Source organism: Neolamprologus multifasciatus, chromosome 4, assembly GCF_963576455.1.
Source record: "Neolamprologus multifasciatus chromosome 4, fNeoMul1.2, whole genome shotgun sequence".
In the NCBI taxonomy this organism is placed as follows: Eukaryota; Metazoa; Chordata; class Actinopteri; order Cichliformes; family Cichlidae; genus Neolamprologus; species Neolamprologus multifasciatus.
In genome coordinates, this window is record NC_140442.1 from 17054409 (window position 1) to 17069559 (window position 15151).

General features: G+C 40.5%; 1 protein-coding gene across 1 annotated transcript in view; it reads left to right on the plus strand.

The window, feature by feature from the left end:
- Positions 1–15151, plus strand: part of LOC146520181 (cytoplasmic phosphatidylinositol transfer protein 1-like) — a 50879-nt gene that overhangs the window by 23477 nt on the left and 12251 nt on the right. Inside the window, exons 2-4 of the mRNA XM_085156395.1 lie at positions 8825–8973; positions 13401–13489; positions 14849–14856. Coding sequence (XP_085012521.1) covers positions 8825–8973; positions 13401–13489; positions 14849–14856 — 246 coding nt within the window. The remainder of the gene's footprint in view (positions 1–8824; positions 8974–13400; positions 13490–14848; positions 14857–15151) is intronic.

Below are 15151 nucleotides of genomic sequence, written 5' to 3' on the forward strand. Positions count from 1 at the left end.
ATGTCATATGAAACGGAATGGAGAGAGCTGTACAACACACTTTTTATTTTTTCAACATGATGCCCTAGAACAGGGGTCCCCAATCCCAGTCCACGAGGGCCGGTGTCCCTGCAGGTTTTAGGTGTGTCCTTGATCCATCACAGCTGATTTAAATGGATAAATTACCTTCTCAACATGTCTTGAAGTTGTCCAGAGGCCTGTTAAAGAACTAATCATGTGATTCAGGTGTGTTGACCCAGGGTGAAATCTAAAACCTGCAGGGACACCGGCCCTCACGGACCGGGATTGGGAACCCGTGCCCTAGAACCTCACAGTGATGCCACAAAATGTTTATACTCACACACTGCATGAATATATCTTAAAATCTCACATTTTTACAGCTTATAGGAGCCAAGATTTCAGCCAATTCTCCTCCAATCATACAGGTTAAGATAAAAAAAAAAATACACTGTTTTGGTACGTATGCTTCAAGGCCCTTAGGTCAGGGTTACATGAAAATGCTTTAGTTTCCACTGGATTATATTAGTCAATATATTAGTCAACGGGGGGACGTGAACACTTTTTTTGTTAGCTCTTTAAAACATTTTTTAATGAACTTCGCATTTGCACAAAAAGCTTAATATACTACACTAGATTAGCAGTATTAAAAATGCTGACAACAGCACAAATTATCTATGAAAACAATGCAGATGTTGTTATTGGGGATTTCCAAAAATGATGCTGATGTCAGCAGGTTATAAAAACAAATATAGATTTACAATAGCCCTTAGCCTTCGGGGGGAGTTGCTGGTGCACTTGCCAAGAAAAGAGTTTGTGGTGGTAATTTTCCATTTTCCATTCTGACCCTGTATTTTAGACAGATAATCACATCTGGACCACATCTGGAGTGTTTATTGGGATTAGTATGAGCTTCTTAATTTCTTCAAACTTCTGCTCACTCTGTATTTTTGTAGATCAGTGCAAGAAGTATACATACTAACAATATACTTATACAATATACTATAATATGCGGGGGGAGGGGAGGGGGGAATCAGCTTGATTCACAGCCAAAAGTGAGAAAAATGTCTTTAAAGTGCTTAGACATCTTCTCTCAGCCTTCCTTTTATTAACTGATCCATGATAGTAACATACCATGTTTAGTTCCATTAATTTATTAATACATTTAAAGGGCATAAACAATAACCCATGCATGAAACCTCCTGTATACTAACACCAGCTTCTCTTCCTCTGTCACTCTACTTTTCTCTCAGCGGCTGCACTGCCCAAGTGCTCGAGTGAGGTTATCACACTGCGAAAAGCAGCTGTCCCCGTGTGCGGCACAGAATTCATTAGTGTTGAGCTACTGTAACAGTTTGCCTCAGTGAGCCAGCTGCCACCCTTTGCATCCTCCCACACTGCCTGTGTCACCTCTGTGGAGAGTGAATTCATCAAACCTTTGCAGGGAGTTTGAGCTCACCTTCACATTTTGCTGAATCAGCACCAGAGGAGAAAATACAGTCACTCATATGCACTTACTCTCAACAGCATGCCCACGTTTGTGCTGAAATGGCAGAATGTGTGCCAGTGTCTGTGTGTGTGTGTGTACATCAGCAGTTACAGCTTTAGAGCTGTAAGAAATTTTACAAACCAAGGAAATGTTGGAGTAGAGAGACGCTGTTTAGGCTGTTAGAAAGTATTCATCTTAGATGTATAGGATTAGTGTTTTATAACACAGGTATGATTTGCCCAGTGATTTAAATAAGGCAGAATAAGTTGATTTAAAGCAATTACTGAAGGTCAGTTCAGGACAGGTTTGGATTATTAGTTTTCTAATTTAGTTTAGTTTAGTTGAAGTTTAGTTGAGTCTAATGTGTCAGATTGAGTCAAAATGCATATTGGGTCCCAGCGTCGATAAAACTGAGTAGGGTTGAAACCTCCCACTGCCTTTGCACATTTCATCTATCGGTTCTCTTTTTGGGAATCTGCCTCAAGTGGTCATTCGAGAAACTGCAATTTAATTTTTTTAGACTTGTAGGATTTGCTGCTTAATAAGAAGCTGAACCTGTTTTATGCCCTAACCTGCCTCCGTTATTTCTCTTGCCTAATTTCAAAATGAGGAGAAACCTGATGTCAGGAATATTTTCTGTAAGCTCTAAACGGGATTTTTTAGGCCATCTTTTCATCAGTTGTGCATTACATGTAAGCTAGTAAGCTGTCATTCTCTTTAATAGTAATAGAGTTTTTGTAATTTTGTTTTATTGCTGTGAAATTGTCCATTTTAAATATTTTCCACTGCTTTGTTTCTAACTATGCTAGCAGAAAGATCGTTCGTTTGCTTTTTAAGTCTACAGCAGCATCACATGTGGCACTCTTTCTCCTTCTGTTTTCAGCATGCTTCTATCCCTGCACTGATTGGACGTGAGCAAGACCGTCTTAGTAACATCTACTGCAGATTCACCATGCATTTATCTTGTTTGTATGACTCTTTAACGCACAGGTCTTATATGGAACTCCCACACCTCTGAAACAGCTCTGCACTGGAGCCAAATGTCCTTTATGATAGAATATGAGCACAGGCAGCTCCACAGCAGTCCTCCTGATAGTATTTTTAATGGAATTCTTTGATCTGATGTATGATATTTAGGAGCATTTGCTCTGATGCTAGCTCGTTTCTGTGAGATGAGCAAGAAAATGGAAGCTGCTGTCTCACGTAGCCTGGAGGCACGATGCAGTATGTGTTTCTGTGCCTCTTCTGCTGGAGTATTTTGAGTGTGTTTTGCAGCTGAATTTAAAAATGTGACTATGATGCGATTATGTAATCTCACCTAATGTCCTTTTGTCATATAGTTTTAGATAAATTCTCCTAGTTTGTACAGTAGCTTTTGTATTAATGTACTAGTGTTGCACGTGATAGTCAGACTCGGAAAAACAGTGTTTGGAGGCCGCAGCATGAGCAAAATTATTGAAACCGTGTGCAATGAACTTGTTGCCTTTTAATGATAAGGATATGGTCAACGAACACTTACAGTCAGCTGCCATCTTTACTGCAAATAAACAAGAAAACCAGATCTTCTAGGAGAAAAACCATCACAACCATGATGGAGAATGCAACAACACGTACAGGATAACAAGTAGGAAAACAGCTGAAACTGTGAGACAGGAGAAGTATATATGCAAAGCACAAGAGAAAATAGGTCATCAAAATAAAACAGGAACTACCTAACAGCGAGACAAGGGCTAAGACACATGAGCTTGACACAGAGACAGACAAAATGTTAACCCAAGAAAGTGTTAACCTAAGGATTTACAAACACAGCAAAAGGAATGAAACCAGAACACTAAAGGAGCTTGTACCAGGCATAAAGAAATAAGAAACAGGGCACGTAAACACGAAGAAATAACAGAGAGATAAATATAACCAATACAGAACCATAAAACAAAGATACAAAACCAGAAAAACCCTTAAACATCCCCAAAACTTAAAACCCTGGATGCAAGACCCAGGTACCATGACGGTAAAGACATGACTACTGACATTCCAGCACAGCCAGAACCTCCAGATCTGAAACAGAAATTCCCCCACAAATAGAACAAAAAGCAATTTAACTGCACAATGACATAGGCACATGGCAATTTTGCTTTTATGTAACCAGAATACAACCAGGTGGTCATCAAGTGAGTCACTCTCCTAATGCAAAGATACTCATCACAGACGAGTTTTACTCAACAATGTAGAATGACTGACTGCAACATCCCAGGCTGCCATGAGTCACTAACAGCTAAAAGTGCTGCAGTCGTCCGACAGCCACAGATTTGTGACCATTTCTGACCATTAAGAGGCGAGGATGTGACCTCAGGGAAGAGCTGTTGTTTTTAAAAATGCCTTGTTATTTATTCATAGCGCTGAAAGCATTTGTGGTCCAAGCTTGAATATATTTGTTAGGCGGGGTTTGATAAATTAGCAGCAGCGTTTGCCAGAATCATTAAATACATCTCCATGTACATTTGAAAATGTTTTTCTTGGCCGGTGTTTGTGTGCTGACAGAGGGTGTTTATATCTGCAGGTGCCCTCTGATGCTATAATAATTCATCCACCATATGTGCAGATGAGATAGAACAACATGGATGGATTTCACAAGTAAAGAGTTTAAAGCTTTTCATACCATTGCTGTAAGAAGTGAAAGGATAATTTTCTATAAATATACAAAATCTGTCTTTATTGATCAGCTTAGATGAGTTTACAAAAAGCAAATCCACTTCTTTGGCATGTGTCCAGATGCACACATGCACACCCAGAAACGGACATAAAAATTAAAGCTATTTATCTCGACAGGAGCGAAGTCAGTTATCCAAGAATACTGAGCGCTGTGAGCAGCAATTACTCTGTCAGTGGTTGAATTTTAATTCCATTTTAGAACTGTGCCCGGTATTGTCTCATGTGTGTAAGTGTAATTGTGTCTGCGTGTGTCCTTATCTTACAGTAGCACACTGTAGCACAATGACCACAGTTCCCCAACACCTGCTGTTGCGTTAGAGCAGGGAGCCAAAAAACCAGAGAGAGACACACACAGAGTGTGATCACAGTAAAAGGCTTAATGCTTTCATCTTAAAATGAATATCCTCTGTCTTTTAAATGCATGACCACAGACAGCCAGCCAAAGACTGGAAACAAGATGAAACAGTTAGCCTCGCTCTGTCCGAAGGTAGCAAAATCCACCTATCAGCATTTCTAAAGCTTAAGGAAAAAGAAGCTCAAAATTTTTTGCTTTAGAGTTCTTTAATCTCTCCCACCTACTGCAGCCCTCTTCTTCCTCAACTCTATTCTTTTGATATGTACAATAAGGCACGATTCGTGCTGCACTTTTTCTGTAATTTTGTTCCATTTTCTTGGGTCACGCTGGCCAAAAAAAAAAAGAAATTTTGCCACCAGCACCAGGAGCAGCTCCATGAGCAATCACGGTCCACTACTTTAATTTCAAGGTTTCCATTACTTGAGTGCCAAAGGTGACTGAACTCTACGTGGCTTTTACCAGGTAATGAGCTAAGAGCAAAGTTTGGAGGTGAGCAAGAATAGGAGTTCAGAAAGTAAAAGGTTGGATTTTAGTGTATAGGTAGAGACCAGGTAAAGAGGAGTGAGACAGGAGGAGGTGTAAATAGGAGAGAAAAGAAAGTATACCTCAGCTGAAGAGAGCTCATATTTTCCCTTGCTGTCCTTGATCCTGCCCAGAGGATCTAGAGGGAGAAAGAGAGAGATAAAAAGAAATTATTCATGGCCACTCTAACCAAGGCAAGGGCCACTTCTCCCTTCTGGTCATTAGAGCGAGATTTCCAAAGACAACAATGAAAAGCAGCCCCTCATTCATCAGCTGCAGCTTTCAGGTAGCCAGCAGACGGCGAGCCGGATACAATGCCTGGCAGGGAGCACAATGGCCGGGCTGTTTACACAACATGTCCAAACCCAAATTAGTCAAAGAGGGAAACAGAAAACATGGTGCTTAATGGTAATACACTGTTGCTAGTCATCAGTATGATGGGAGGGATGTTCAGAGGTCCTCTTGAGTGGGCACTCTGCCTTGATGTTTTTCATCCAGCGTGGAGATTTATGTCAGTTCTTCAACCATCTCTCATGTTTCAGCTACAACAGGAATATTTTGATATGTACAACAATCTCCTTTATCCTTCTTTAGCTGCCTCAGTGTTGGAATTCTGGATTTCATGTCATAGACTGGACAAAAGAATCTCTCAGGTTTAAATGAATAACACGCTTTTGTAAACTGGTTATCATGGGTTGATTTGGTCATGAAATATGTTCGACATATGATGGCATGTTTTTAAATTAAAATGAGTCCAAAAGTAGCCAGTGTCCAAAGAAAAACCTTTTCAGAAAGCCTGGAAAACTACTGTACAGGACCACTTAATTAAAAATTACAGGAAAGTCTGACTGCTTAGAAGCAAAATATAAAGAAGTGAGGAGTGAGTAAAGACTTCTGCAGTATACATAAGTATATATCTGTTGATCCAGTTGTTTAAACTTGCATTAATTGAATTATAGACAATACAAAGAGACAACACAGCATTCTGTTATTTTGTATTATTGATGTCTTATTTACACATTCAGTTACATTACTACTAAATGTAAGTGTTTGGTCTCTTTTTAAATCATGGGGAAAATATGTGTCCTTTCAGCTGCTGACTGCACCACTGAGCTCAGCACTAGCAGGCTGTACAGATGAAACAATTAGATAACAGACAAGGAAAAGCTCCATGAAGAACTTAACTCTGTGTGTACATTACTCGAAGCAGCCAGCTTTAACCAGTGACACTTTTTTATGAAACACATTATTCCTTGTTGTTTTATGCACAAATTTTGACTTAAACGTGAGGACCCAAAAACAGGTTGCAGGAGTCAAGAGAATAAATCTAAAAAAAACAGTTGTTTGATGTCAGCGGAAAAGTGCACAGCCAGTGAAGACAAGAGGATAAACAGACTGTAACTAGGACCCGGAAATTACACATTGACAAACACAGATGAGGAAACAAAGGAGGCATTATGAGAAACTGGACATATTGAATTCCTGGGAAAAAAATGCAACACAAAAATTTCTCCAGAAAAGGAGAAGCTTTGCATTCATAGTAGAAGTTGTGCCTCAGTGCTGCAGCCATGTTTTAAAAGGCACAATTTTAATTGTGGAGGTAAAATGGTTTGTGTTGCACTTTTTCACAGTTTCACTACAGCTTGGACAGCATAGCTGGACAGTTTCTGTGGACAAGCCTGTCGCTTCCATGAAAACTACAGGCAACTGCAGCAATCTGCGAGTGAAATACACATGGGAATTCATGTGGAATACACATTTTTTACTAGGGACAGGTTATCCTTGAAATTTTTGCATACCCATTATATGGACTTCAACATACTTATAGGTTACACTGCACTATTCTGACCCGGGCAACTTATTTTTGTTGTAATGTTGATGTATAGACTGTATGATAATAAAAGTCTATCTATCTCTGTGGGTTTCTAGGGGGAAATGGGGGTCATTAACTGGTCTCTAGGCCTGTGTAACTGGAGCTTTAGCATTAGTTTTCCTGGTAATCTTCATCCATCTCCAGCAACCACTTACAACATGTTGGTGAGCTTTTATTTTTCCCTTACGACCAGCGGTTGCCAGATGGTCAAGGATCTGTGTCTAAACCTGTGTAAACAGGACCTTTTTCACTTGATCTTAAATTGTCACCATGATTGTCCCGTACAAAGTGGCTGTCAAGTTAATGTCACATGGTAAGCGGTCACATATCTGTAAAATCTCACTGTATACGCCTGTCTACTCCTTGTCTACAATAGCATGCTTGTGTGCGCTCCCTGTTTAGTGCTCTGGACTTTTGGCTTTCAGTTAGTTTCCTGGTGAGACTCTGTTTTTTGGACTTTGACATCCATTTGAGCAAAAGGTTTATTGTCAGTTACTCTGTCTTGATGCCCTTTGTCCTGCAAAATGTGACACCAAAACTCAAATGTCTGATGAAATCCAAAGTCCAAGTAGCTCTCCTGTTTTTTTCTCTTAGCAACAATCCAAAATCCCGCAGTATAAGCTCGCACGTATGATGAAAAGAAGCAACAAATATTCATATCTCTTAAACTGGAACCAGCTCATTCTTTGCCTCTTTTGATGTGCTGATTACCATATCAGCTGCAAGAAGAGCTCAAAATGTGGGCAGGCTCGTGTGTTTGTGTGTGACTAAATACAGGTCCCCCATCTATTATGCCTGGTCTGTTACTGTGTCATTGCAGTGGAAAAACTATGCCAGACTCCAACAGCTGTGCTGTCAGAAACTCACAGCCATCCACATTTCAGCTGGGAATTCTCTGTCACAGCTCATTGCTCTCCTCTGATGGTCAGCAGATGGAAAAATTTGGCATTGTGATATAAGAAGTTTACTGGTATACATGAGCTCTGTTTTTTTTCCACTACACTATCACATTTCACTCCACTCCACTCCACTCCTTGCTTTATGTGGCTGGATGTAGAGTCACAAGTGAACAGCCCAGACGATCCTATTTTCCATTAGCTTAACACAGCTATCCTTGGTTGGAGCTGTGTGTGTGTGTGTGTGTGTGTGTGTGTGTGTGTGTGTGTGTGTGTGTGTGTGTGTGTGTGTGTGTGTGTGTGTGTGTGTGTGTGTGTGTGTATGTGTAGAGTCCTGCATGAGCCCTTGGCATTCCATCAGCGCGACATAAGTCACCATCAGGGCAGTATCAGTTTCCCCAGCGCGTAAATAGTCCCATGAGCAGTTAGAAATTCTCGCTCCTGTGCTCGTCGTTTTCGAAATGTATGGAAAATTGTTGCCGTGTGACAGTAGTTGCCCCCGACACCCAGTCTGTCAAGGTGGCCGAAAGTGACACTGTCACAGGCCCAAGTGGGTCAGTGAGTGATGAGTGAAGGATTGTGCGTGTTGACTGATGTGTCACAAGGGACCATGGGATGGGTTCATGTAACTGTCTGTTGCCACTGTTACTATTGTTGTGCCACTTGGTCCTGACCTGACAGGAGGCCTTTATCACCAAGCTGCAGACGGCTCCTAATCCAGCAGCTTTCTTTTGCTATGGTGACTGCCCCCAGGTGTCAGGAGCGTGCAGGTGCTGTAATCCTGGTATTGTCTCTCCCGTATTTATTTTTATGGCTTCCATAAAATCAGACGATTGGGTCAGTACCTGGACTTTCACCAAGAAGATTTTGTTTCCGTTAACTTTGGCCGCATCAGCATGCTGATTCAGATGTGTAAAATGTTAATTGCCTCCCTATATTTGATAAAGTCTCCTTTTTCTTTTTGGTCCTCCTTTGTTTTTCAGTACCGGATCGGCCAGCTGTATATGATCAGCAAACACAGTCATGAACAGAGTGAACGTGGAGAAGGTGTGGAGGTGGTGCAGAATGAGCCTTATGAGGACCCAGAGCACGGATCGGGCCAGTTCACGGAGAAACGGATCTACCTTAACAAGTGAGTGTAATTTCCCACCTACAGTGGGCTTGAAAAAACGAATAAATAAAAAAGTATTTGGACTATAAACCACTGAGCAAACATCTAAATCACTTTCATAAGGGCTTCTAACTTTAGCTTTATGTTACTTAAACATCCAACATATCGACTGAGGAACCACAGCATGCTGTGTATACTCTTATTTTGTTGCATATATCTGTACACCTTTGCACAAACCTATATACTAACATATATACTGTCAAATTCCATGTATATATGTAAAGTATATAGCTTATATACTGTATATATAGTAACCAATGATCTATCCTGTATTTATTCCATAGATTTTTCCAAAGGCTTTGCACTCAGCACCATTTTACAAATAAATATAAATACACTATATATGTAGTTATTGTCTGTGTCATGTTGCTATTGTCCGTGTTGTCTATTCTGTTAATGCGTAGAGCGAAGAAAAAGATAGAGCCCAGTTCCTTGTATGGGTACCCATTCTTGGACAATAAAAGGCTACTCTGACTGTCTAGCACTTTCTCTGACAATAATAATTCTCAGCATTGAAGCAGTTTCCATGTATTGAGCTCCTGCTGCTTAGTTGTTACGTGATTTGACAAGTTAAAGACAAGCTCGCTTATTTGCCTCTGCATAGCTGTCACTGAACTCATTCTTTCAGCGCGTTAACACACGGTTAGCCACTGGTGACATGTCTAATGATCTGCTCTGCTGAAATTAAAATCTGCATCATGAATGCCTGACAAAGGGTGTGTTGAGGTTGTAAAGAAGCCCTCTCAATGCTTTTTCAACTAAAAGCAATGCCAGCTACAGTGACTTGCAAAAGTATTTGGCCCCCTTGAACTTTTCCACATTTTGTCACATTACAGCCACAAACATAAATCAATTTTATTGGAATTCCACGTGAAAGACCAACACAAAGTGGTGTACACGTGAGAAGTGGAACAAAAATCATACATGATCCCAAACATGTTTTACAAATAAATAACTGTAAAGTGGGGTGTGCGTAATTATTCAGCCCCCTTTGGTCTGAGTGCAGTTCTAAATCCAATCGAGAATCTGTGACAAGATCTGAAAACTGCTGTTTACAAACGCTGTCCATCTAATCTGACTGAGCTGGAGCTGTTTTGCAAAGAAAAATGGGCAAGGATTTCAGTCTCTAGATGTGCAAAGCTGGTAGAGACATACCCTAAAAGACTGGCAGCTGTAATTGCAGCAAAAGGTGGTTCTACAAAGTGGAAAAGTTCAAGGGGGCCGAATACTTTTGCAAGCCGCTGTACATGACTTGAACAATGAACTCATTCGTGAGTCTTTCTATCAGATTTGTAGTTTGGGAAATCTGATAGGCGCCGAAAAAAACATTTTCACAGAAGTCTATGGAGTCCTGTGAAAAACTAAAGTAAGTAAGTAAACCCTATGGTTCAGTAGCTTTTTAAACCACTTTCAGTAAGCAATAACTTTAGAGACTTAATCAGTCTCTTACATCATCATGTAGGGAATTTGGTCCTCTCCTCTTCACATCATTCCTTCAGTTAATTTAGCGTCACAGAGATTTTATATGCCCAACTCTCTTAAAGTCTTGCATTTCACACATAGCATTTTAGTCCAGTTAAGGTCCGGACTTTAACTGGGCCATTGCAGTACCTTGGGTCTTTTTCTTTTTTCAACTATTCTGTTGTAGATTTTCTGCTTTGCTTGGGAATATTTTCCTGCTGTAAGACAGGTTTAGCTGACTGCGTCATTTGAACAGGTGTGTGACAAAAAGAACGTGGACCCAGATGCAGGACTCAGTAGACTGACATAACTCAAAATCACAGATTTATTTTATTGCTGACAAAAAGGCAAATTAAACAAAAACCAAAAACAGTAAGTGAGCTGAACAGGAACAACCTGGCTGCTAGAGATTTACACATCATGAAGGAGGACCAAACAGAGGCAGACAGTATTCACCAGTAGGGGATTAGGACTAAGTGGAGACACCTGGGGAACACAGCTGAATAGAATCTGGCTGACAAGACAGGGGAAGATAAACCGAACATCATGCACAGAAGAAGAGGGACTGTCAAAATAAAACAGAAACCATGTAGGAACTTGCAACACGTTAGAAAGGTCTGGAACTTGACTGGACAAACCAGGAAACCAGAACAGAATACTGAGACCAGACAGACACATGGACATGACTGGCGAGACAGAAAGGAACACAAACACAGCAATAAGACAGACTACACATGGAAACACACAGAGGCAGGAAAAACAGCAATGAACTAGAATATAAACACACTACAATACAATGTATAGAGGATAGTATGACCAGGGAAAACATGTGACCTTGGGGCAATTGTACTTACTTTTCTACAAGACTGGATGTGATTCTGTGAAACAGTTTTTCACTGTTACAGATCCTTCCGGTCCGCTTAAGCCCTGATTATAATCATGAAAAAGCTCCGAAAGGCACCAACAATGCAGTATTTGAAGAGATTAAACTGGAACAATCTATTACATAAACTTGCTGTCTAAATGTGTCTATCCATTAATCCATTAAAATTTACTGAATTGTTGTGCAGGTAAAGCAATAATGTTACTTTCTATTATTATTCTTTCATATAGTCTTATTCTGGTAAGATAGATTCTGTGAGACAAGATTGAGCCGCTCACTGCCAAAAGTCAGACTGTGAGATAAAAAGCGATCCATGCGAAGAATACCAAAGAAGACTGAGGTGGAAGTTTTTGTGCTCTGAAGTGACAAGTAAGTGGGCCTTTGGGAAATAGAAAGTGTCACTGACAAACTCAGTGAAGAGGAGGGCAGAGTGTGGTGTGTGTTTAGCCGAGTGTGATAGTGTGTGTGTGTGTGTGTGTGTGTGTGTGTGTGTGTGTGCACAGAAAGATGAGGTCAGTGTAAATGATGGATAATTTGAGCAGTCGCTGTCGGACACCGACTGGAGCCTGCATCCCTCCACCCACAAACCACCTGTTAGTATGTTATAGCTGCATTCTGTGCGTGTGTGTCTGTGTGTATGTGTATGTGTGGCTTGCAAATAAGGCAGTGTGAGGACATGTGGCTAGTCTGCTGTGTATGGACATTCCCTTGGCTGTTTGACAGGTTATTAGAAGGGGACTGAAGGAAACTGTCTGCCTCATGTTCCCATAGTTTATACAGTCTTAAGCCATTTGCAGATACACACTGCAGCCCTGAGCATTGATTGGACTTATCTAATAGAGGTGCACGTGAGAACTCAAATTTCCAGCACAGTCACACGGGACATTAGTCAGTTGCTTTAACCTGCCTGCACCTTTTGTAAAATGTATGCATAATGTTGCATTCTGCAAACACTAATATTTTAGTGCTCTGCCTGCCTGCAGGTGAGTGGGCGTCATGTGTCCTGCCTCCTGCTGTCTCTATCTAGGCAGCTCCCTCTCCTAAAACAGAGTATCTCCAGTAACAGAGTGTTTCCTGCTGCATGCCCAGTGTGGAAAAAGGACAACTTTTCAAATATCCTGATCTTATTCTTCTGAAATTATCCAAAGTTCTTGTGTAAAATGGCTTTAGTGACAAACCAGCTCAATTTCCATATTCGCTTACATTTAGCAGACATAGAAAAAGAAAAAGAGAAGAAGTTGGAGACGTGAGAGTTAAATAATCAGTGGTTAAGAGAGAATTTTTCTGAAAGGTACAACTTAATGATGACTTTGAGTCCAATTATGCTGCTATTTGCTGCGCTTTGATTGTCTGCTTTTCAGGGAGCAGAAATCTGGACTAAATGTGATTTGGGCTGTAGTGAATTTTTTCTGATGGCACTCAGTAATGACTGTCTGCAACCCTTCTTTTCTCTCGGCGTCTATTGGCAATCAGGACTTACTGTTCCAAATGTCAAAGTCTCAAAAGTCAATCTTCCACATTCACTGGTATTCACTGGTAAATTTGTGTATTTCTCAGATTTCTGACATGGCAATTTCCTTCCAGCTCACCAAAGCCCTGATGTTCCCTTTCCGCAGCAATCTTTTTTTTTTCTTCTTCTTCTTTTTTTTTTTTGATTAGACATCCAATGAGGTGCTCGGCTACTTGGCTGTCAGCATTTAGAATCCATTTGCGCTGAGTAATAGCCCTCCCCCTGTATTTCCTCTATTTGCCTTCCATGCCCTTTTCTATATCTATCACAATGAACGCTGGTGAAACTCCCCTGCAGGGTACAGGGTGTAATCAACTTCCCCAAGGGACTATCATGGCTGCCCTGTATAGCCTCCATTATGACTCCACACAGCTGGATGCTTCTTGTTGCCTGTTCCAGATAATAGCCTAAAGAAGAAGAGTGGAGAAACTTTAAGAGGAAACTACCATGCTGTACACAAACTATTTGTTTAAGCTGTTCTCTTTCTTCTTCTTCTTAACTTTACTAACCTATCCACTCATCTATCTTTGACAGCAAGCTCCCCAGTTGGGCCAGAGCAGTGGTCCCCAAGATCTTCTATGTCACAGAGAAGGCTTGGAACTATTACCCATACACTATCACAGGTAATGCTTTTATTATACGACTTAGTGTGCTCTAAAAGAATTTAGAAGAATTGGTGCAATGATATAGGATCACAACTCTGTCCAGAGCAAATAGATTTAGAATAAACACTGCCGTAAAGGTAGTAATCTGCCTGTTTTTGTTCTCAATATTTAGCATCACTGTTGTGTGGATGATAGAAATCACACTTTAATTCCGACCACAACATTAGAGCTAGGCTGATATGTTGGCCGATATTTGCTAATACCAATATCAGTATTGTCATTTGTAGGGCTGATAAATGAAAAATTGAAAAGTAAAGAAGATGTAGGAGAAATACCGTTCAACCATGTTGTGAGTGATGACATTAGATAGTTTGCACACCAGAGGGCACTCTGCAACGTTCCTGTTGGCCTGTTCGGAATGGCACCAACACAACGTCCAGCTGCGCTGAGTAAAGTGTTAGGGCTATTTTACACCTGCTATGCAGAGCTTTGCAAATTAGAAAGTTGACAACAGATTGGCTAGTTGCCATTTCTGCAGGTCATGTACGTCTTGATTTTTGTAACCTGCTGCCTTGTGCCGCCGTAGCTGCGTCAAAGACACGAGTGTACGACTGTGTCACTTTTCTTTACCGCTTTGATCACATCAAAACAAGATTCATTTTGAACTTGGTTGTCATTTTCTTAGTATGTACAGATAAGTACCTACATATAGAATGAAATGATGGGTTAATCTGTTTGTTTCATTATGAAAATAATTATTTCATTGTCAAGTGTTGTTTTTCATGATCTGGTAATTTCTACAGTGTAACATCGTTCCGTTTTTACATTTCCACAATAAATTTGGCGCCAACAAGGTGTCAATATTTATCTGTCAGATTGTTTTTCTTTGATTTATTTAAAAATATTAGCTGTAATGTGCTTTCTATCAAATGTGTAAATCAAAGCGATAGCATTAGGTTTTCAAAAAGCTTATAGCAGAGCTAGAACAACTCTAAATGTCACAAAAATGCCGATAGATGGCAACCGGTAAACATCATATTGCATTTGGGATTTTTGCATGTACAGTGTGTTTATATGACAGACTAAATATGTGCTCAGCAGGACCGTGCATGTCAAAAACAATCAGTGTCACACAGATTTTTAAAAATGGGGCAATATCATAGTGAAATGGGCTCCTCTCATGTGCTTTTACTGGAAATGAAGTGCTACTGAGCTGAGGCTTAATGGTTCTTTTTTTTCATTGTGAGCTGAAGTATTTTTTTCTTCTCTCCTCTCATCTTATCTCTCTCATTCTCTTTCATGCCTTTGTCCCCCCACCCCCCTCAAACTCCCATTCCCATCCATTATACTGATGGCCTCTGCTGATGATATGGTCAGAGTACACGGTGAGTTGTTTTGGTGTACCTGCACACGGACACACACACTCATACACACACAAAACCACTTTGATCGACCAGCTGCCTGGAAGATCTCGTGTTGTAGAGTTTAAGGGTGAGTGTTAGAAGAGGAGCGGGTTATGTTTGTTGAGCCCTGAGTCCAGCACATCTCTGACAACACCCAACACTATCAGTATCAAGGACATCAGTGCATGTTGAGCAGCATGTACTGCTAGAAGACAGTTGTAATACTTTACTTTATTGTGATATTTGATATTTACTGGTTGTAACAGTCATCAGGGAA